A 21,254-nucleotide genomic window follows, 5' to 3' on the forward strand; every position below is an offset into this window, starting at 1 on the left:
AGGAAGGAGGTGGCTGAATCCTGCATCCTCAGCCACAATCAGAGAAGCTTCAAAATGCAGGTTTCCAGGCTCTTCCCAGGGCCCAAAGGTCACGCCATGGAGCTGAGGCAGACACGGGCAAAGTCAACCTCTCAGGGGTGTGGTTCCAGCCAGTCTGGGCTCAGACCTCAGCTATGTGGCCTGGAGCAAGTTCCCTAGTGTCTCTGAGACTTGGTTTTTCTCAGTCAAAGAATGGGAATGATCTGAACGCTCTCACAGTGGACAGTATCATCTTTAAAAAGTGACCTGAGATGCCCAGCATGGTAACTTAGTGGTTAAAGTCCTTGCCTTGCATGCTCCAGGGTCCCATATAGGCACCAGTTCTAATCCTAGTGGCCACACTTCCCATCCAGCGCCTTGCTTGTGGCCTGGGAAAGCAGTCAAGGATGGCCCAAAGCCTTGGGACCCTGCACCTGTGTGGGAGATCTGGAGGAAGTTCCTGGCTCCTCCTGGCTTTGGATCAGCGCCGGTCATTGCGGTCACTTGGGGAGTGAATTATTGGGCTTAAAATCTTCCTCTCTGTCTCTCCTCTTCTCTGTATGTATGACTTTGCAATAAAAATAAATAAATCTGAAAAAACTGACCTGAACAGAGCCTGGCTGGGGCCAGTTTTGTGGCCCATCCACTTGCCATGCCAACACTCTGTTTCAAGGCACAGGTTTTTGTCCCGACTGCTCTGCTTTTTTTATCCAACCCCCTGCTACTGCACCTAGAAAGGCAGCAGAGAATGACTCAAGTGCTTGGGCCTTGCACCTGTGTAGGAAGACCAAGATGGAGCCCCTGGCTCCTGGCCCCAGCCTGGTCCAGTGCTGGCTGTTACAGTCATTTGAGGAGTGGGTCAGTGGATGGAAGATCTCTTTCCTTCTGACCCTTCATTTCATTGTCAATCTGCCTTTCAAAGAAACACACCCAGTACCTGGTGCATTAGAAAGCCACATACCTGTCATTGCTATGATTAGTGGAAACTATACATGTGGTCCCACTGAACATAGATTTAACACATTGCACATGCTATGAGGCAGGTCCTGGTATCATTCCCATTTTATGGATAAGGAAATAGGGGCTCAGGGAAGCTCAGTGACTTGCCTGGGGTCACACCACCAGAAAATCAAAGAGCAGGACTTGAACCCAGGCACCTGTACTCTTCAACTCACATCCATTTGGCATTTTCTCTGTGTGCCATCTAGGTGTGGGGACTACCTGGAGTTCTGGACTCAGGAGTAGGGAGTGACATCCAGGCTTCACTTGGTGAATATCAGGGCACAGGCTGAGCTGAACGAATCCTGGCAGCTCCCAGGGCGGTGGGAGACGGGGGCCAGCAGGCAGGCCAGGTGGGTGTGCTGGGTAAGACACTCCCCACCTCCTCGGGCTCCTGCTCTGCCCCGTCCAGGGACTTCCCCATTCTCTGGGTCTTTGAGGAGCTTAGCGCGAAGGCCCAGCTCTGCCCTAACACCCAGGGCTCTGCACACAGGGCTGGGAGGTTTGGGGGTGACAGCTGAGTGGCAGTGTGGCAGGTGGGGACTGGGTGGGAAGAGGCACCTGTCTGCCCTGGCTGAAGTGGTGCTGGGCTCTGCACAGAGGCTGGGGCAGGTCTGGAGGCTTGGACTGAGTTGGCGCGTCTTAAACCTGCAGGGGAAAGACGGGAACGGAAATGGTTATGACATGACCGTTCCACGCACGCACACAAACATAGCAGGAGGAAGCGTGGAAGTGGCTTGGGGGAGAGGGCTTCACTTGGAGGCAGCACTGCCCTCCATCCCCCCAGCTCTGTCCTGTCTTTCTAGGATGCCGCTTCTGGTCCATGCCAACAGTGCATAGCAGAAAATGACATTGCATTGTGTATCAAAGAAGCTCCCAGAAAGGATTTGGAATGTTCTCATCACAAAGAAACCCATGTTTGGAGAGACAGCAAGGCTGACCCTAGTTTGCACAATGTATAATTATATGGGTACAGAAATATCACATGGTACTCCACAAATAGCTACCATTAGGATACGCTAATTGGAACCACTGAATACATATTCATATGTAAATTTAAAAACAAAATGCCCTGCCTCCCATGCTCTTTCTCAGTTCTTTTTCCAGCACACAGATTGGGATATTCCCATCTTTCTTACCTGCTGGGCTGCAACTGGCATCTCCCGCAGTCCCGGGGCCCTCCGTGTCTCGGCCGGACGAGCTCATTCGTGCCTCGGAGGCCCTGCGCACTGGAGGCCCATAGCTTCCTCTCCCAGGAGCAGAGGCCGCATCTGGGCCTGGAAGGAGACGAGTAAACTTAGTGGAGAAAGGGCCATGGAGGGTGGGGATGGACAGATCCCTGCTCTGGGGTGTATGACAGAGCCAGCGGATCCCACGGGGCTTCAGACCTGGGCCGCTCCTTTCTTCAGCATCACCTGGGAGGACCACTGAATGACAGGATGCCCTGGCTTCCCAGCATTTGCAGAGCCATTCCTTAGGGAATGTCCCTAAATGGACTCATCCATCATGACCAAGAACCACTTGCAAAACCGAGGTCTCTCCACTTCTGTTTTGATCTGACTCCTGTTTACAAACCCTTATTACTTCCTTAGCACACCCACACACACAGAGAAGATTAGAGGAAGTGCAGCTGGCAGTATGTTCATCCTGGTCTACAGCGAGAAGGCTTGGCCGGGAAAAGGGACTGTCTGCTAGAATCCAGGAACTTGCCGGGGAATGCACTGTTGCTTGCTGGCACTTTGGTGATTTTCTGCAAGAGCAGAGACTATTCAGGCCCAGGCAGGAGGACAGCTTGGCAGAATGCCTTTCGGGTGCCAGGCCCACGGTGGGTATCTTGGGAAGTCAGCTGACGGGAGACAGACTTGGACACTTCAATTTGGAGACCTTTCACTATGCAGAAGTACTGTCTATATTTCACCCTGCAATCTTCATTTAGAATAGAAAGCTGTCAGCATTCATCGAAATTATTGTAAGGGTTTTACTGGATCTTAGTGGTCTGTTTCAATTGCAGTATGTTTCATTGTGCTTGTTTTTTTTTTTTTTAACAGCTTTACTATTCCTTTTTATTCATCATCTTAATAATTCATAATAATAGCAGGATCGCAGAGATGCTATCAATAGTAATTGTATTTTTCTTTTACTAATTTCCTTTCTATTTATCTTTACTTTTAATTTGTCCAGCACAACCCAGGGCTAGAAAGGAGCTCCCAAGAAGCCCCAATTCCCCCAGGTTCTGCTGTATAATTTGGTGGTGGCAGTCTCTATTACTTTTTTAAAAATATATTATTTATTTATTTGAAAGTCAGAGTTAGAGTGAAGGGTATTTTCCATTCACCTGTTCACTCTCCAAGTGGCAACAATGGTCCAGGCTGGGCCAGGCCAAAGCCTGGAAGCCAGGATTTTATTTCTCACATGTGTGGTACTGACCCGAACACTTGAGCCATCCTCCATTGCTTTCCCCTGGTCATTAACAGAAAAGTACATCAGAAGTGATCAGCCGGAGTATGATTCGGTACCCATGTGGGATGCTGGCGTTAGAGGTAGTGCTGTATCACTGTATCAGTGCTGTTTTGTATTGTTAGTTTTTATTTCTATCACTGTTATAGCCCTAGCTATTCCACCAGGAATGACCAAAGCCTTCTGACAGCTTTTGTCACACCTTTCATGAGAATTTACGGTAAGCTTGAAGAGCACATAAGACTCCAATCCTAGGTCCACCAACCTAGTTATTGAGGGCCAGTGCTGTGACATAGCAAGTTAAGTCTTTGCCTGTAGTTCTGGCATCCCATACAGGCATCAGTTTGAATTCTGGTTGCTCCTTTTCCAATCCAGCTTCCTGATAATGTACCTAGAAAAGCAGTGGGAAATGGCCCAAGTCCTTGGGCCCCTATATCCACATGGGAGATCTGGAAGAAGTTTTTGGCTTCTGGCTTCAAACTGGCCCAGCTCTGGCTGTTGTGGTCATTTAGGGAGTGAACCAGTGGATAGAGGATCTATGACATTCAAAGAAATATAAATAAATCCTTTTTTGTCCCTTCATTTTTAAAAAGACAGTTGTGAGTTTTAGGCATCCAGTAGGGAGACCGATTGCCTGGGCGCCGTCCTTGGTGCTGAAAAAGACTTTGCATTGTCCTACCTCTAGCTGCAACACGTGCAGAGGGCCTGGGTTCGGGGGCGTGCTGTTCAGAGCCAGCAGATTCAGGATCAGGCTGCTGAGGTTTGGTCTTCTTTATAGGCATAGGCTGTGGGAGGACCTGCTTGGGGAAGCCTTTGAAGAACCATGCTCCAGAACGCTTCCAGACCTGAGGAAAGAGGAAGTAAGGATGCTGAGAGAGGAAGACACAGAAGGTGAGGCATGAGGACGAAGGGAGACTGGAAGCTAGACAGTAATGCATGGAGGAGGAGGAGGAGGATGAAGGTGGTCACAGACTCTGGGAGGACTTTCCTTCCCTCCATACCAGGTCATCCTGCTAGCAGTCACAACTGGGCTGCTTCCTTTTAGACTTTTTCCTCACCCAACACCCACCCAAAACCCCTGGTCTCCAAGCACCACCCACTTCCCAGATTCCAAGCAGAAGGAGCCAGCAAAGAAGAGTGGATGACTTGGGAGCCAGGTGGGCTCTGGCTACTTACCTCTCTCTGCTCAATGCAGATTTTGCAGAGCCACACAGGATGCGGACGGTTGTTGGAGGTTTCCACTCCACATTTAGTGCAGACGTTCTGGGGGCAAAACACAACCCAGCATTCACTCAGGTGGGCCATGCTCCGGGCTTCCAGGGGTGGGGAAAGGGACTCGGAGGTGGGGACACTAGCCAAGCAGTCCCTTCTGTCTGGGCAGATGTTCTGACTTCTTCTTCCATAGGCAAGGACAAGGAGGATAAAATGCTAATTTGAGTCATATTTCCAGTAACAAGAATTGGAATCATTCCCAAGAATGGAATGAAGGGTCCAAGTTTTCCAGAATTTACACAAAGAGGTTCTTAAGAGGAAAGGCCATATATCCATTTTGTTGGTTCATTTATTTCTTTCTCCAAGTTCTCTGAACCAACTTTCGACTGTGACTAAAAATCCAAGTCCCCAAGGATAAGGAACTTATCTGTGTAATACCATGACTATGTGGTGGAACATTGTATTTTTGGCTGCATTTCCTGGCAGTCAAGGCAAATTAAATCTAATTCTCACTCTGGGGTTGACTTCAGCATGCAGGTTATTCAGGAAAGGTAAATGTTCCCCAGAATCCTACTCTAAATGCTAAGTGGGATGACAGGCAGGAGCTGCAAAGTGATATTAGGAATGTATCCAGCTGGCTCCATCACTTGAATGGACCCTGTTTCTTGGAAACAGACATGGTGATAGTTGCAATTCTGCCCTGGAGTTGTCAATTGCCGATGGTTTAAGAGGAGAGCTGAGGGTAAAGAGAGAATATGGAGATTCCCCTTCAAGAGCTGGTGCGCTCAAATTCAGCTGGTTCTAACTTGGCTTGAGGGAGGCTTTATAGGGGTTTTGAATCATAACCCAAGGCAAGAAAACGCTATAAGGATTCTGCATACACACACACACACACACACACACACACACACACACACATATTCTCATTCCAGGCTATTCTCAGGATCAACTATGGATTAGGTCCCACCCTGGGTTTCATCCTGGGGTGGAGCTCAGGTCTAGGAGAACAGAGTGTATCAAGAAGCTAGGGTCAGCATTGCTTGGGAAGCCAGTTGGATATGGGTGCATCCTAACAACCACCCTTTGGAATCCAGCTCCACCCCCACACACATACCCATGGCCCCCAAATTGTAGCTCAGGCCTTCGGCAGGTGCTGAGCTAGGAAGTGAGGCAGGGGGTGAGGATACCTTCTTACAGTCCTCACAGACGACACAAGCAGAGCCCAGCAGCCCCAGCTGTTCTCCACATAGAATGCAGCGGTTCACCCCATCTCCAGCCATGTTCTTCTTCATGTTCTCCAGGCGGTCCACCAAGCGCCTGAAAGCAGAGGTAGGGCATTAGAAACTGTCTTGGACTGGGTACCATCAGCAGCTAGGTAGATGGTCTTCACCATCTTGGAGTCACTAACCCTCAATCATATGATCACAGCCACAGACCTTCCCCAAAGGCATGTGGCCATGGACTTCAGGTACAGCTTGGGAATGTGAAAGAAAGACCCACTTTCACATCTGTCCAAGTCCACCTGTTCTGCCTTCAGATGACGAACTGCATCTGGTCCTTTTCATCTCATGTCATGTCCCCCAGGGAATCTGCCTTCTTGGCTCCAAGCCTGTCGATCTTATTGTCTGCATGTTGCTGTATTGGTGCCAACTCTGATGTTCAAATGGCTTCTTTGTCTTTGGTGATCTCTCATCCCGTTTCCCAGCAGGGTTGTTCCCATTGTCAGGAGCTGGCATGACCACTCATTCATTCACTCACCCACTCACTCACAAACATGGCTGACTTTCTAGACCCCTCTCCCTCTGGCATTCAGTGATCCAAGCAAATCATGGTAGCCTGCTACACCTACCTCCCTCACATTTCTGGAATCTTATCACTTCTCTCCAATCCATCACCATCTCTTTCCTGGGCAGCTATAGCAACCTTTTAAAAGGCTCCCCGTGTTCATCTAGATCCTTCTACAATCTGTTCTTCTCACCACAGCCATGGAGATATTTCAAGCACACAAATGGGATCATTTCATCTCCATCCCACTTAAAAACCTTTGTTTGGCATGATGGGTGCTGTGGCCCAGTAGGTTAAGTCACTGCTTGTAACATTGATACCTGATATTAGAGTGCCAGTTGGTTGCATCTGATCTGATCTGCTTCTGATCCAGCTTCTTGCTCATGTGCCCGAGAAAGCAGCAAAAGATGGTCCAAGTATTTAAGCCCTTGCCACCACGTGGGAGATGCAGATGGAGTTCCAGGCTCCTGGCTTCAGCCTTGGCCAGTACTAATCATTGCTACCACTTAGGGGTGAACCAATGGATGGAAGACTTATTTCTCTATCTTTCACATAAGTCATTCAATCTCAAAATGGCAATGTGTTGGGTTGGATGCTGTTCCACATAGCTCCTGTGGCCCTGCCTGTTTTGGCCCTGGTTGAACCTTGAGTCCCTTTCCCTCTTGGTCTTGCCTTTAGGGTTCTAGGGCTGTGGTTCTCTGGTATATCGCTGCCAGACCGGCAGCAGCGGTGCTCGCTGGGCACTTGATAGAAATGCAAGCTCTGGGGCCTCCCCTCAGCCAAATCCAGTAGTGGAGCCCATCAGTGTGTGTTCTACAATATTTTCTTGGTGGTTCAGATGCATGCTTGAACTTGAGAATCATTGTCCTGGTAGTTCGTTTTAGATCCTGTGTCTGCCTCTGTTTCTTGTACCATGAACGCAATCATAAGCATGTACACACTTGCTATCTCTTTATACTATATAAATGATGTTGCTATCTCTTTATACTATATGTGCACACACACACACACACACACACACACACACACACATTCATACTTTCCCTGCCCAAATCTTCATCCTTTAGAGTACAGCTATGTCCCCTTTCTCTGACCGCCCACCCTATTTTCTCTAACAGGAACTTGCTTCTCCATATGCCCTTGTCAACAACTGTGAGATTCTCTGCATGAGGTAAGGAGCTGATTGGGAAAAAATCTCTGGCTCCACTCCCCCCTTCAACTCTGATTCCCCTGGGCCAGGGACCTTGTCTTTCCTCTCCACATACCTCTTCCCCCACCCCATGTGCTCAGTGCCCAGTCAGGACAATCACACATAATGCCTGAAGCAGTGACTGAATGAATTATGGCCACTTACTTTCCCATCCCCAGGTCCAACCCAACCAAGCATGGTCCGGAGTTCTCCAGCCTGAGGAGGCAGACACAACTGTGCCATTTGGCAATAAGGAATGAGAGGCATGAAACTGCCCAAGGCCACAAGGCTGGAAAGTGCCAGGCTCAAAACCAGAACCCAAGTTTCCTGTGCACGATACCAGGGCTTCTGGAACTTCATGTCAATTACAGAGAGATCATGTGAGAATGCAGAGTCTGGGGAGAGGGCACTTCTAAGTTTGCACATGTCTAGAAAGCTTCTAGGGGCTGCTGCAGGAGGTGGAGGGTCCCTGGCTACAGCCTGGCTCACCAGCCATGTGACCACAACACCTGCAGGCATCCTGTTTTCATCTCAGGTGGATTGGTTGGCTTGTTAATTTTGGTCACTTGTACCGGCTTGCCCTTCCATCAGATGAGAACCTGGATTTCTATTTCTAACACTACAGCGAAAGTGGAAGGACTTTTCACTTTTTCCAGACTGCTTACTCCACCATGGCAGGGGCTCTACTGTGGACACGAGGCTGAGGGCAGGGTGGGGCAGAGAGCCTAGGGGAGGGCATTTGGGCATCACAGCCTTCAGAGGGTCTGAGGCATGTCTTCCCAGCAGGCATCTGACACCAACTCTCCCCTTCGCTCCTGCCCAGTGCTCCGGATTGCAGTGCTATAAATAGCAGCTCTTCCCTCCGTGTGCCATTCAAGAGAAGAGCTGCTGTGCCCAGTGAAGAACCAAAACCAGCCTGCAGGCTCCGGAAGCTCCGCTATGACCTAGATTAGGCAGAATGGCTCCAGGAAGTTGGGGGCGCTGCACTGCAGGCCGTATGCCTTTCCCTGGCTGCCTCTACCCTGTCTTTGTCTCCCTTCCCTGGAAATGATTCCTGTATGATGATGGCAGCGGGCAGTCGCCAGCAGCCAGCCTGCAGTCCGTGGTCTCAGAGCTCCTAGAATCCCATGAGCAGGTGCTGAGCACTCCCCGTGTGTCCAACCACATCAGAAGCGAAGAACTCCAGATGGTCCGCAGCTTCGTGATGCTTTGAGTGACAAGGTGTCAGCTTCATGATGATGTGAAAGCAATCCACCTTTGGTACACGCTGCACTGTGAACTGTGCATTTGGGTATTTTCCCAGGGTGATGATATGTGGTCCCACCTTCTGTGTGATGCTGGGTACCATCAGCAGCGACTGCAGCTCCCAGCCAGGCCCTGACATCAAGAGGAACAGCCATACTCTGCCGTGTGCTGTGTTGGTAAGCATGGTGTTCACTAGGTCAGGGGAATTCTATGCTTTTTTTTTTATTTAGAGTGGGCTGAATGGGAGGCAGCCAGAGGAGCAACTGTAGTCTTTTTTCCAGGTACTGAATGAGGACAAAGGAGTATCAGAGGGGTTACGTGATTCGCCCAAGTGACACAGTTAAGAAGAACAAGCTGGGATGGCATCTGTGTGATCTGACTCCCAGCCCCACACTAAGAGCCAGCACCAGACCGTGCATGCATGGCCACTCAGCTGGTTCTGCCCCTGGCCCCCTCTCTCTCCCACCTGTACTGAGTTAAAATCCTCCCCAGCTGTTCTGTGATATTGCTTCCATAAAGACCTTCCAATGTGGGCTTAGAAAATCCAGATGTTGCTTAACCATGGTTCCTGCCTCCCTGGGCCTCAATTTCCTCATCAGGAGGTGCTGGGCAATATTTGTGTTGACCAAACAGTGCTCCATGGAACCCCAGGGGTAGAACTGAGTCAGCTAGAGTCCGCCCACCCTCCGTGGGCAGGCTTTCCAACCAGAACACAGCTGGACAATGCGACTGTCTGTTCAGGCTGCAGAATCCATTTTCCCTTGGAAGGCTGAGTTCCAGGATTTAAAGAAGCTTGAAGTTGACCAGAGCAAAGTTGACCAGAGCAAAGATGCCGTTCAAGGCCACAGAATAACATACAAGTTGGGCTCATGGGTGCAAGGGGTGAGAAATGCTCACGAGACCTTTCTTTTGTGCCCAGGCTCGCGTGTACCTCTTTTTTTTCCCCTTCTACTGTGTTAACCAGAGAATCAGTAGTCTTGCTCCCCTTGGTTCATACCAGGTGTGTTAAAACACAGATGGTGAGAACCTAATGTGGATCATGCCATCAGGACAAGACACCCACAGCCAACAGTCCTGCCTGAATTCTTAACCCAGAGAGCCTGATGCTGCTCTAAGTTGCTAAGTTTTGGGTCTCTTGTTGGAGAGCAACAAAGAACAACCGAGTTTTCTTTCTGATAAGCTGGTTGATGAATGTAGCCATTGGGAATGCAGGATAGAGGAGAAAGAAGAGGCAAACTAAAGCTGTTTAATGAGTCTTCTGACTGTCATCTCTCCCTTCTGGGAGGTTGGAGACAGAAGGGCTGGGCTACACATGGGGAACAGAAGTTTGATTCCTCCTGGGCAGAATCAGCCCTGGCTGGCTGCCCAGCCTGGGGCTCCCTGGAGCTTCCAGCCCAAGCACAGCTGGCCCCAGGAGGCAGTGCCTTCTGGCAGGCCCCCGGAGGGCTCTTCTTCCTGGGCAATGTCAGGACACAGCAGCCTGCAAGCCAGCTGCAGCACCTGTGGAGTTCTCACAGACAGGTTCATGCAAGCATAAGGAAATCGCGGGCTGGCACACAAGGTGCTCCAGCCCCCAGCTCCCAAAGTGTGCCCCCTACCCCACCCAAACCTAAGTCTCTAGATGAAAACATCTAGGTGCTACAGGAGTCAGCAATCTGGGGAAAGGCACTTGGGAAAGATAGCCCCCAGGGTTACCAACATCATTCCACAATTTAGCCAGACCAGGAAGGTACACCTTGCCCCTGGGACCTGGGACAGGTGACCGAAGCCTTGGATGCTTCCCTGTTAAACAGGAATGATGATGGTTACTTGGTAGACTGAGAGCAGCAGCTCATGAGTTAATTTGGATGAGGTTTGCCGCGAGTTCAGGAAGTGCTTGCGTCTAAGATGGCAAACCTTCCTCACATTTATGAGCCATGACTTCTCACCCCTCCCTGATTGCTGTCACTCAGCTAGGGAGCAAGGCGGCTCAGTCTCACGGAGCTCGAGGCTGGACTCTACAAGGGATGCAAACGCAAGCATCTTTCATATAGCATTGGAAGGAACTCACTTGCCTGGGAAGGCACAACCAACAAGAAGGAACTTGCAGGGGGTCACCCATCACAGACCCCCAAGTGCTGCCGAGGTCCAACAGAATGGACCCTGCAAATCACACGGATTCATCTGATGGCTGGGAACATGAGACCCCAAAGGACCATCCCCTCCCTGAGAGCTTCAGATTCTGCAACAGGACCCACCCCTTACAGACTCCAGTTTCAGTCCTGCTCCAGGTCTGATGTTCCCCTCGGCTTTCATCCATCTGTGCTCTGATCCTTTCCCTGGGAAGTGTGGGAGGAACAGGCATTCCAGCAGGTTCCAGCAAATTTGATACAAATAGCATAAGGTTTGCCTCTGGCAATGCTGCCAGCGAGGGCGGCTACCTGGGTGCGTGCTGGGGAACAACAGCAGCTGGAAGCTTCCAGGACTGTCCTCTAGGGTTCTGGGAAACCAGGCAGAAACCTTGGCATCACATCGGATCTGGGCCATGCTTCTCAAATTCTGCTCAGGGAAAGCCAGGAGCCACTGGAAGTCCAGGGTTTGCCAAGCAAGGCATCTTGGAGCACAGTTCTAGGGCAGGTTTTATGCTTCCTTGCTGTCTGGAAAACTTTACTGTTCAACAACCACCTTCATAGTGAGCATGGCCAGGCACCAGGGCATCCTTGGTGTGCTGGTTCAGCACTTTCTGAGAAGCCAGGGCTAATGCTACCCCCATTTTATAGATCAAGAAGTTGAGGTACAGCAGGATAGAGGAGTTGAGGTCACACAGGCAAGTCAGAGCTGGGATGGGCCCCTTTGATGTGGGGGCCCAGCTTTGAGCCTTTAGACCTTCCCCTGATCCAGCAAGTTTGTAGGGGGAGGGCAAGGCAAAGACAATCACCCCCTCCCCACCCCGCAGCTGGCCTATTATAGAACATTCAAGCTGAGACCTACTCGGTCCACCGGGGTACCTTTGCCTTTGTTCCCAGACAGCCCAGGGTCTAGACCTCTGACTGCAGCTGATTGGAGGAGCCAGAGAATCAGAGCACTTCCCTTGGGCGTCTAGACCCCAGGAGATTCTTAACTCCCCAGCCTCCCTGGCAGGAGGCAATATGGATAAAAATTAGGGGCAGCCTATAGGCCAGCGTTTGCTTGCTGCTTCATCCAAAATGACACAGTCTCCCTGGTATGTCCCAGGCCCCTCCAGCATGAGCAAAATACACACACACTCACACACACACGCATCTATGCAAGCACAAACACATCCCTCCAGCCTGCAGAATCACCCACTTCTGAGATATGTTGTTAAAAAGCACATCAGAAACCCAAATCTACAGGCAAGTCCCTCACATTCAACCCTTTGGTGACCTGCCAAGGAAGCCAAGGAAGGGTCCGGCATGAACCCACCATGGCAGGAAGCTGACATTTGTCACTGCTTCTCTAACCCTAACCAGACTGGCCCCAAGTGAAGTCATCTCAGAGGTATTGCAACCAAGGCACCTACTTCTGGCACCCCTTGGGCCCCATTTCCCTTCCCAGGGTTCATCAGTCCATGCTGAGGGGACACAGAGCAAGGTCAGGATGGTCGCTGTCCAGTTGCTGGGCCGCTGGTAGTGGCTGTCCTTGGCACATGGGCCGGGGAGGCTTTGGGGACAAGGTAGGCACTTGCTGCCTCACCCCCATTTCTCACTGGTGATCCAGTTCTGGGGGCCACATGCCTGGTCTCTTTGCACCCGTGCCGAGCTCTCGCTCCCTCCCCCACTTGCCCTTTCCTGTCTGTGCCTCCCTGACATGCACACCCTGCCTTTCTCACTCCCTTTCCTGTGTGTGCACCTGTTCACACATGATCTCGCTGTCTGATGCACACAGCCCACAACTTCCTTACCAGCCCTGCTCCTCTCCTTCCAGCATCTTCCTTCCACCTACCTAGCCTCGGAATCTTTCTCTTTCCTTCCCTCCTCCTGTTTAACCCACCGGGCTACAACCAGAGCCTGGGGCTTTGCCAGGTCCCAGAGGGCAGTCACTGCTTCCTCTAGTCTCCCAGGGGGGACAAGGGAGCTCAGGGAGGCAGACAGGTGAGGACCCCTGGGGTTTCTCCAATTCTCTTTGCCTCTCCCACACTCACTCTGTGTCCTCCAACTCAGCCTTGGCAGGCCAGGGCATAGCTCCATGCAGCTGTGGTTGGCTGGAACTCTGCGCTCTCACCCACCCCACCCCCTGCAGCCTCTACTGCCCTCCCACGAGACCTTCTCCTCCCCCATCTTCATGGCACTGTCCACTCACAGTCCCTACTCCAAGTAACAAGGGTCTACTTGGAGAGAAGGTGGGGGAGTCACACCCCCTACTCCTCACACCCCCTTACTCCCCCTGCCCCAGTGGCTCCCAAGTTCGGGGCTGGGGACCCTCGGAGCTCACCCAATCCGTTCCTGCTCCATCTCCTCCATCTTCTCCGCTCGTGCGATCACCCGGTTGATGATTTCCTTCTCCTCATCCGTCAGCTCTTCCTGCTTCCTCTGCCTGTCGTGCTGGCCCCCCGGGTGCATGGACCAGCCCGCCTGGAGCCTGCAAGGCAATGGGGAAAAGTATGAGTCTGGACAGGAGCCCTGTAGACAGCGTGGGGAAGCGGTGAGGCTGTGGCCCCAAGAGTTTAGGAAGGCCCAGCTGTCTGGCTAAGAAATTCCTTGGCCTAAGTCATGGCTCTCAGAGCCAAAGTCTGCTCAGCGACACACTGGGACACACACATACACACACTTCCCTCTCGGGGTTCTGGTGAGCTTGTGTTTATTGCATGCTTACTACGTGGTAGGCAGTCTATAAGGAACATTTGCAGGAAGCTTGTGGCAACCTGGAGAGTGGAGGTCTAGAGAAGATTCTAGAGCAATAGTCTTCTACAATGGGGAGAGGAATGATTCAGGATAGATGGTTGGAAGGTCTGGGTCCTGAGTCAACCCCAGCGCCTGCCTGACACAGAAATTTTTAAAGGCAATTTGAACCAGTTGCCACCAACTGTTATAAAATCTCTGGGTTTTATGCAAATGTCTGAAATCCTAGCTCTGGAGGATCCTAGAGCTTTTGTCTCTTTAAAAAGCCAACACTGACATCATCAGCCACATCAGCTACTCAGCTGTCTCATTCTGCCCACCACCTCACAATCCCTCACACAGCATCCCCACGTCCCTACACAACCTCACGGTTCCTCTTCCCCATAGAGCAGGTCAATCGTGCGAGTGACATGCTACACCTGGGCTGTGACCTGTAGGTCAGAAGCAGGGAAGCAGGGCCTGCCCACCCTTGAGGAAAGTCCTCAACACTGGGGCATGGGGGTCCTTTAGCGATTGCCTGAGTTTGTCTGCCTGGGCCTCCCAGCAGGTGGCCTGCCCACCTTGCTGAATGCACCCCAGAGCAGGGACCTCACTTGCACACAGAGTCTGCCAAAAGATGTCCTCTAGTTGCCCGCTCTGTCTCTCATTGCTTTTAAGAGACGAAAAAGAAACCTGTAGGCTAAAGCCCACTGCCCTCCCTTTCTGAAGAGCCCTGGGTGCGACCTAGCCCAGCCACCTGCGTGGGTCTCTGTAGACATGGGTGTTTCGATGGCCTTCCCCTCACTTCTGCCCCCCGACCAGGTCCTTTTCCTCGCTTGCTCTTTTGAACACCCCCACCCTGCACCACTGACTTCCTGCTTTTGCAAGTAGTCTCATGACCCAAACCGAACAGTAGCAAGACTGGGCCTGGGGCCTTGGAGACCCTCCAAAGCCCACAATCTGAGTGTGTCAGACAAAGGACAGCCTGCAACCCACACCTCTGACCCATCCCCACACAACTGTATGGGAAGTGCATGTTGCTGGACACGCCTGTGCTTCAGGCCTGAGCCAGACAGAGAGCCCCTAGGCAGCCCTGCCCAGGACAGACCTCTGCCTCACTCTGCAGGCTGAGCAGAAGGCAGCAGAGGCTGCTGGCTGGCATCTGTCCAGACCCCACCCCCATGTTCTGTCCCATAACACATATGCAGCTGACAAACAGCTCATCCAGCGCTGTCGAACGTCACCGATTGGTCTCAGCGGGCCACTGCAGGCCACCTGCAGATTTTCATGTTTTAATTCCAGCAGTCAGCACAGGGAAATGAGATGGGCTTTTCAAATCAAAGCCTGTGCTCCCAGGGGACTGAACGGGCTGTGCACCAGCAGGGCGTGGAGAAGCTTGACAATGGGTCCTTGGGACAAGCCAGTGGCTCCCTTGCTCAGGGCTCGTGTGCACTGCATGGCCACTCCGCGTCCCCCTGACCAGTGGCAGGATCTTATTAAAGACAGATGTTATTTTCTTCAGGCTAGCTCCTTAGAGGACTGCATTCAACCCAGCAAACTCCTGCTGGGGGTCTTTAAGCCCCAGGCCTGTGGCGTAGAACTAGGGTTTCTCTGATGTCACAACTGACCTCTGGCTGGAGAGGGGCTGGACCTGAGCATCCCACAGCCTGGCTTCCTCTCCTGGCTCTGCCCAGGTCTGGCTGTGTAAGCTCACACACGTTACTCTGTGTGTTCCACTGTGACCCCAACCAACGAAAGACACAAAAGTTAGCAAGGCCAGGAGCTCCAAATCTGAGGAAAATGGGGGTGACCTCAGATGAGGTGCTGAGTCGCAAGGGACAATACACGCTGTCCACAGGGTCAAATCTACTCACCACCATCTCAGATGAGCACGGGCTATCACTGGGGCGGCCCAGGAAAACCACAGCAGAGATAGGACCATGGAGCGGTCAGGAGTCCGCTTGAGTCCCAGGGTCATGGCCAAGAACCAACAAGGGACCCTCGAAGGAACATCTCCTACTGCTTTTTCTTTCTATCAAACTTGCAGGGTTTTTTTTAAATCTATTTCCTGCTCCCCTCCCCCCCCCCGCCCCCAAGATGTGTGTACGTGTGTGTGTGTGTGTGTGTTTAAGTAAACTTGGCATTTTTTTTTTCAAAAGGAAAAATTTGCTAATTTCTTTCTTTACCTAGCGTAGACCCCCATGGGTCTAGACAACTCAGTCTTTGAAGCCAGGCCACCTTGAGCAGAAAAAGTACATATACTCAGTTTGTGGAAAAATAAGCATCAGAAAATACTCACTGTTCTTTATCACTGAAGGACAGCAAAGGGGAGAGAAAGGAAAGAATGAACAAAGTTAGGAAAGAAATCTTATCACAACACCAACACTGGCCTCAACCACCACATCGTTGGCATTGTGGTCATCTATTTCTACCGTTTTCAGCCGGTCTTTAGGCGACCTTGGCACATCTATAGCTGGGATAGTGTAGTGCCCAACTTGGATGAGGTTGGTCAATCAGTGTTAACTCAAGAGTACCTCTGTATTTGAGTGGGGCTTTGGGGAATTAAGGAGAAATCACCCAAGGATAGCATGGTCACCATCATCCTTAGTTTCTGTTACATCTGATGCTGGGGGAGAAGGACCACGCCCTGAGAAACAGAACCATTCAGTGTAGGGAAGCAGGCACCACCAATCTTAGCACGGGGATCTGCATCTCCACTTATAGACATGCAACCACAGGCAGGAAGTACCCTGTGTTTGTGCCTCAGTTCCAACTTTCCCTGTTTCCAGTCTTAGAATAGCAGGTGTGGGAGACCAGCAGCACCTCTTCTTGTATTGTCCCAGTGTGGGAAGCTGAGCCATCTCTCTAACCAGGCAAAGGGCAGGTGCAGTCACTCCGTCTCAAAGTCCCTGCTACCAATTTTGGACACAACCATTAGCTTCAAAGAGGCTGGGAGAGGAAGACATTTGAAAAATCACAAAGGCTGTTAAGTATATCTGGCTGGCCTGCAGCTAATCAAGTAGATATCTCCGTTTATGGGGGAAAGACTAGAGAAATGGGTGTCTTAGCACAACCACATTGCCGTAGAGTGGGTGGCCTGTGTGATTCGCCCATTAGCATTTATTAGGAAAGTAATTGTAATATCGCAAGGAAGCGCAGCGGCCGTCAGGCCAGCTGGATGTGCGTGGAATGCTGAAGAGCACGTTAATGAACCGCCATCCAGACGGTTGGAATAGCTCTAATGGAATTGTGAAGCAAATTGTTTGGCTTCGTGTCAACCGCAGGAAACTCTGACGGATGAGACTCTAATTAAGTGACATTTCTTAAATGAAATAAATATTTTACCCCAGCCACCCTTCAGGCAACTGTTTATCTTGTGGAGACACACTTTTTAGTTGACGGACTAGCCTCTGAAAATAAAGTTTGGCTCCAAGAAGAGGTGGTGGGGGGGGGCTTGGGAAATTGGGATTTTCTATCAAAAGTGAAACCGGCTGGAACCAGCACAATGGCGCATCACGTTATGCCTTGGCTTGCGGTGCCTGCATCCCATAGTGGGAGCACCAGTTTGAGTCCCACAGCTCTGCTTCTGATCCAACCTCCTGCTAATGCTCCTGGGAGACAGCGGATGGCAGCCCACGTCCTTTCTGCCTCCAAAGCCGTGATCTCAGTGAACATCTTTTCTTTGTAAGTAAATGGCTTCGGGTCTTTTGTTAAAGCAATAGAGAGTGAACCAAAGCTCATATCTTCATTGCAGGGATGGTGATGGGTATCTACTTATGCTTAAAATGACCAAACTGGGCTTTAAATTACTTTAGAAGCACACAGCTGAAGGCACATTAAGTGTTATCTCTTAACGTGTAGAGAAAAAGGAGGCCGAGTCTAGAATAGGGAGCTATGAGCAGAAAAACAAGGCAAACGTGAACTCTGTGTCCCAGAGGCCAACCAAGAAGCTGAGCCCGAGACCACCTCCCCTGCCCGCTTTAGCGGGCCCCTCGAGGGGAGCTATTATGATCCTGGCCAAGCAGGACACCTGACTCTTGGCAGAAGAAAGAGAACCTCGAGAGAGAGGTCCCTGGGATCTCACAGATGGCACTCACACACAAAATGAGCAGGCGTTCAAAGAAACAAATCATTATGACTGAGGATTAAAGACAACAGATTTCAATCATTGGGAACTTCAGGCCGTGGTGGGCCAGTAGCTGCAGCCAATTTCCACGGGGTGTCACTGGATAAAAACCTGCGAGGAAATACATAGCAGTGCACCATTTTCCACAGCACTTTCATGGTACATGTGCAAAAGAAATAAATATTACCATGATTAAAGCAATTGAAAAGTCATTAATTTTGAGTATTTACTACCTTTAGTACGATTAAACAATAAGCTTTTGGCCCAGCACAGTAGCTCAGTGACTAAAGTCCTCACCTTGCATGTGCCAGGATCCCATATGGTCACTGGTTCTAATCCTGACAGCCCCACTTCCCATCCAGCTCCCTGCTTGTGGCCTGGGAAAACAGTCAAGGACAGCCCAAAGCCTTGGGACCCTGCACCTGAGTGAAGACCCATGAGAAACTCCTGGCTCCTGGCTCCAGATCGGCTAAGCTCTGGCCATTGAGGCCACTTGGGGAGTAAACCAGCGGACAGAAGATCTTTCTCTCTGTCTCTTTTTCTCTCTGTATATCTGCCTTCCCGATAAAAATGAATTTAAAAAAAATTGTAAAGTTATTATTTAAATGACCAAAGATATAGAAGTCTTGATCTGCAATAATAAATGATCTTTGTTAAAAATCCTTCCCACCTTTAAGAGCAAATCTCTACCTCTGACATCTAGTCCTTCCATTAATATAACCGTATTCGCAATGATTCTTCCCAGAATTTAAGCTCTGACATCGACACTAAAATCCTCACTGACATAAACCCAGGGAATGGTGGAGACTGTAGCAAACTGGGAAACTTTCAGCAATCCACGGAGACAGACTGCGAGCCAACACCTGCAGACTCGTGGCATTTTGGTCCCCTGTTGTTTAAGAGAAGCCGTCGAGCTGCACTTTGACGTGACGTCTCAGCTCGAGTCCTGCTGGTTTATAACCTCTGACTTGGCCTGGCTTCCCCATCTGATTGCTATTGGAAAGAGAGAAAGAGCTTTGCCTTTGGTCTGAGCAGATCTGTTCGGGGCTGCAGCTGGGAACCCAGGCTAGGCTTTCCCCACCTGGTCAGTACCCCCACATTCCTCCAGGTCCCTAGATCTGGAGCAAAGAGAATTGGGTCTTCTCATCCCAAACTTGCAAAGCAGTAAGGTCAGGGGGAGGCTTTCGTGAGAAGCCTTGCAGCGTGTCCCTTCTTCCCTACCCTAGGGGAGGAAACTCCACTTCTCTCCTCGCTCTTCCTTCCTTCCTTCAGTCTTTCAACTGTGGTACAGCCAGGACCTCGCAGACGCAACAAACCCCTGAGACTTACTTGGATTGAAGGGGCCGGTCACTGGGGTACATCCAGCGGTTAGAGCTGTTGCTGACCACGGTGTCAGTCATGGTGCCGGAGTCCCGTGTCCCTGGAAAACAGCAACCCAGAAAGGGCGTCACCCAGCCATGTGGTCACTCCTTCCACCTCAGGTCCCTGCCCCAGGCCACGTGCACCGGGGTCTGCAGGTGCTAGGGGAGGAACCCTGCCCCACCCTTGGAAGGTACAGCTGTGACAAGCAGAGGACCCGGGCAGACAGCCCTCTGCAGAAATCAAGTCCTCCCTCCCCTGCCCCTGTTGCCACAAGGCTCCACAGCCTGGAGAATCGAAGTAAGAGTTCTCAGCTCGAACCCAGGCTTTCCTGCAGCCTGTTGCCTGAGTTCTTTCTCTGAAGTCCCTTCCCAGCATGGCTCTTTATCCTTAAATACTCCCTGCATCCAAGTCAGAAGAAAATCCTCTTGGTCCAATCTTCAGGGTGGACTTGGAGTCTGACCACGCTGTCAGCCTGCACGGCTGCCACAATGACCCAAACAACCACTACCCTGGCCTGCAGAATCATGGCCTCCTTGGCCACCTTGCACCTGCCCTAGATCTAGCCTGGTCTTGTCCACACAGGGAGAGATGTGCAGTGTGCTCCAGCTTACAAAAACAGTCCCACCATGATCAGAGACAGGGTGGTCACACAACACACCAACTGCCTGCCAAGGCATCTCTACAATGGAAATGAAAGTTCGTGGCGCCCATGCAGAAACTTGTGGGTGAAGGACCACAGCAGCATTCTTCGTGATAGCCGGAAAGCGGAAAAAAGCAATGCTCCCCAGCGGACAAATGTGTAAGCCAGATGTGGTGTGAGATGACGCTCAGCCCTAGTGCACACTACCCCGTGGGTGGGCACACCTGGGGACGGTGCAAGGAAACTATGTTAGACATGAACGGCCACGGGTGTAGGATTCCATTTCTGTTCAATGTGCAGGACAGCCATGTCTACCAGAGACGAGTGCACCAATGGCCACCCAGGGCCCGAGGGAGAGGAAGGGCTCCAAGGACTCTTAGGGCAATCATGAAAATATTCTATGACTGACGAGGATGCAGATGTAAGTCCAGAATCCACAGGAGGTCAGTGCGTGGCCCATTTTCCTTGGGTTCATTGTGTGATGGTGAGGAAAAGGGCATCATTGCTTTGGAAAATAGGGCGACAGCATCTATTAAAGCAAGACATTTGTTTGCTCAGCGACTGAGGAATGTGACTTAGACGTATACCCAAGAGAAAGTGTTTATGTTCTGAGACACACCTAGCCATGTTCATGAGCACACAGCTAAAAACCTGGCACCCTGGGCACCCCTACCTACATGCCCATCAAGAGGACGCTGGGTACCCCTCCCTGGCTTGGGAGGAATACTGGTCAGCAATGACCAACACACTCCTGCTGTCTAGAACAACAGGTACGGATCTCACATGCAATGTGCTTGGGGGAAAGAAGCTGGGATATTTATTTGAAGTTAAGAAAGGGCAGAACTCTTTGGTGGGATAGAAATTGGAGTAAATCAACTGCTGAATTTGGCGAGGGTGCTGATGGGGAGTGAGGATGAGGGGGGCTTTGTGGGTGCAGACCACTTTGTGGGTCTTCAAAAACAGAAAAAAGAGACAGCTCCCCCATGGCGAAGGAAGTATGCCGATAAACTCCCTGATGTGTCCTAGTGGTCTGTGGCAAGAGCTGAGTGGTCATGTCTGGGGCCATCAGGGCCTGTGTCCCCTAGGGTTGGGCCACCTCTGCCGCCTGGGATCTGGAAGCACTTGGGCAGCTGGAAATGTGCTGCCCCTGCTGAGGCAGGAAGGTCTGAGGCAAGGGAGACACCTGCTGGCAGGCTCTTTGCTCTCTAAACTTGGCAGTCCCCAGGCTGGAGTGTGGCTGGCCCACTGTTTGCAGCATCCATCAGGGAACACAGCACTAAGCCTGCAATGGCCAAACTTGGCTGCCTTTCAGGCCATACACATCTCCAGACTACATGTCACTCTAGACAACCCTGGTGCCTTCAGCTGCCTGGCCCCTCGCCACAGTTCTCAGTGCACTTAACA

At 51.1% G+C, this 21,254-nt stretch overlaps 1 protein-coding gene across 1 annotated transcript in view; it reads right to left on the reverse strand.

Annotated features, from left to right (window-relative positions):
* Positions 1-19,248, reverse strand: part of RPH3A (rabphilin 3A) — a 29,819-nt gene extending 10,571 nt beyond the window's left edge. Inside the window, exons 1-9 of the mRNA XM_040986847.1 lie at positions 19,178-19,248; positions 16,022-16,033; positions 13,337-13,483; positions 5,874-6,003; positions 4,651-4,737; positions 4,154-4,319; positions 2,394-2,432; positions 2,157-2,294; positions 1,579-1,665 (exon numbers count right to left, since the gene is read on the reverse strand). Coding sequence (XP_040842781.1) covers positions 1,579-1,665; positions 2,157-2,294; positions 2,394-2,432; positions 4,154-4,319; positions 4,651-4,737; positions 5,874-6,003; positions 13,337-13,483; positions 16,022-16,033; positions 19,178-19,248 — 877 coding nt within the window. The remainder of the gene's footprint in view (positions 1-1,578; positions 1,666-2,156; positions 2,295-2,393; positions 2,433-4,153; positions 4,320-4,650; positions 4,738-5,873; positions 6,004-13,336; positions 13,484-16,021; positions 16,034-19,177) is intronic.
* Between the last annotated feature and the right edge of the window lie 2,006 nt (positions 19,249-21,254).

The sequence above is a fragment of the Ochotona curzoniae genome, unplaced genomic scaffold, assembly GCF_017591425.1.
Source record: "Ochotona curzoniae isolate NIBS_2020 unplaced genomic scaffold, NIBS_Ocur_1.0 contig_46, whole genome shotgun sequence".
NCBI classification, from domain to species: domain Eukaryota; kingdom Metazoa; phylum Chordata; class Mammalia; order Lagomorpha; family Ochotonidae; genus Ochotona; species Ochotona curzoniae.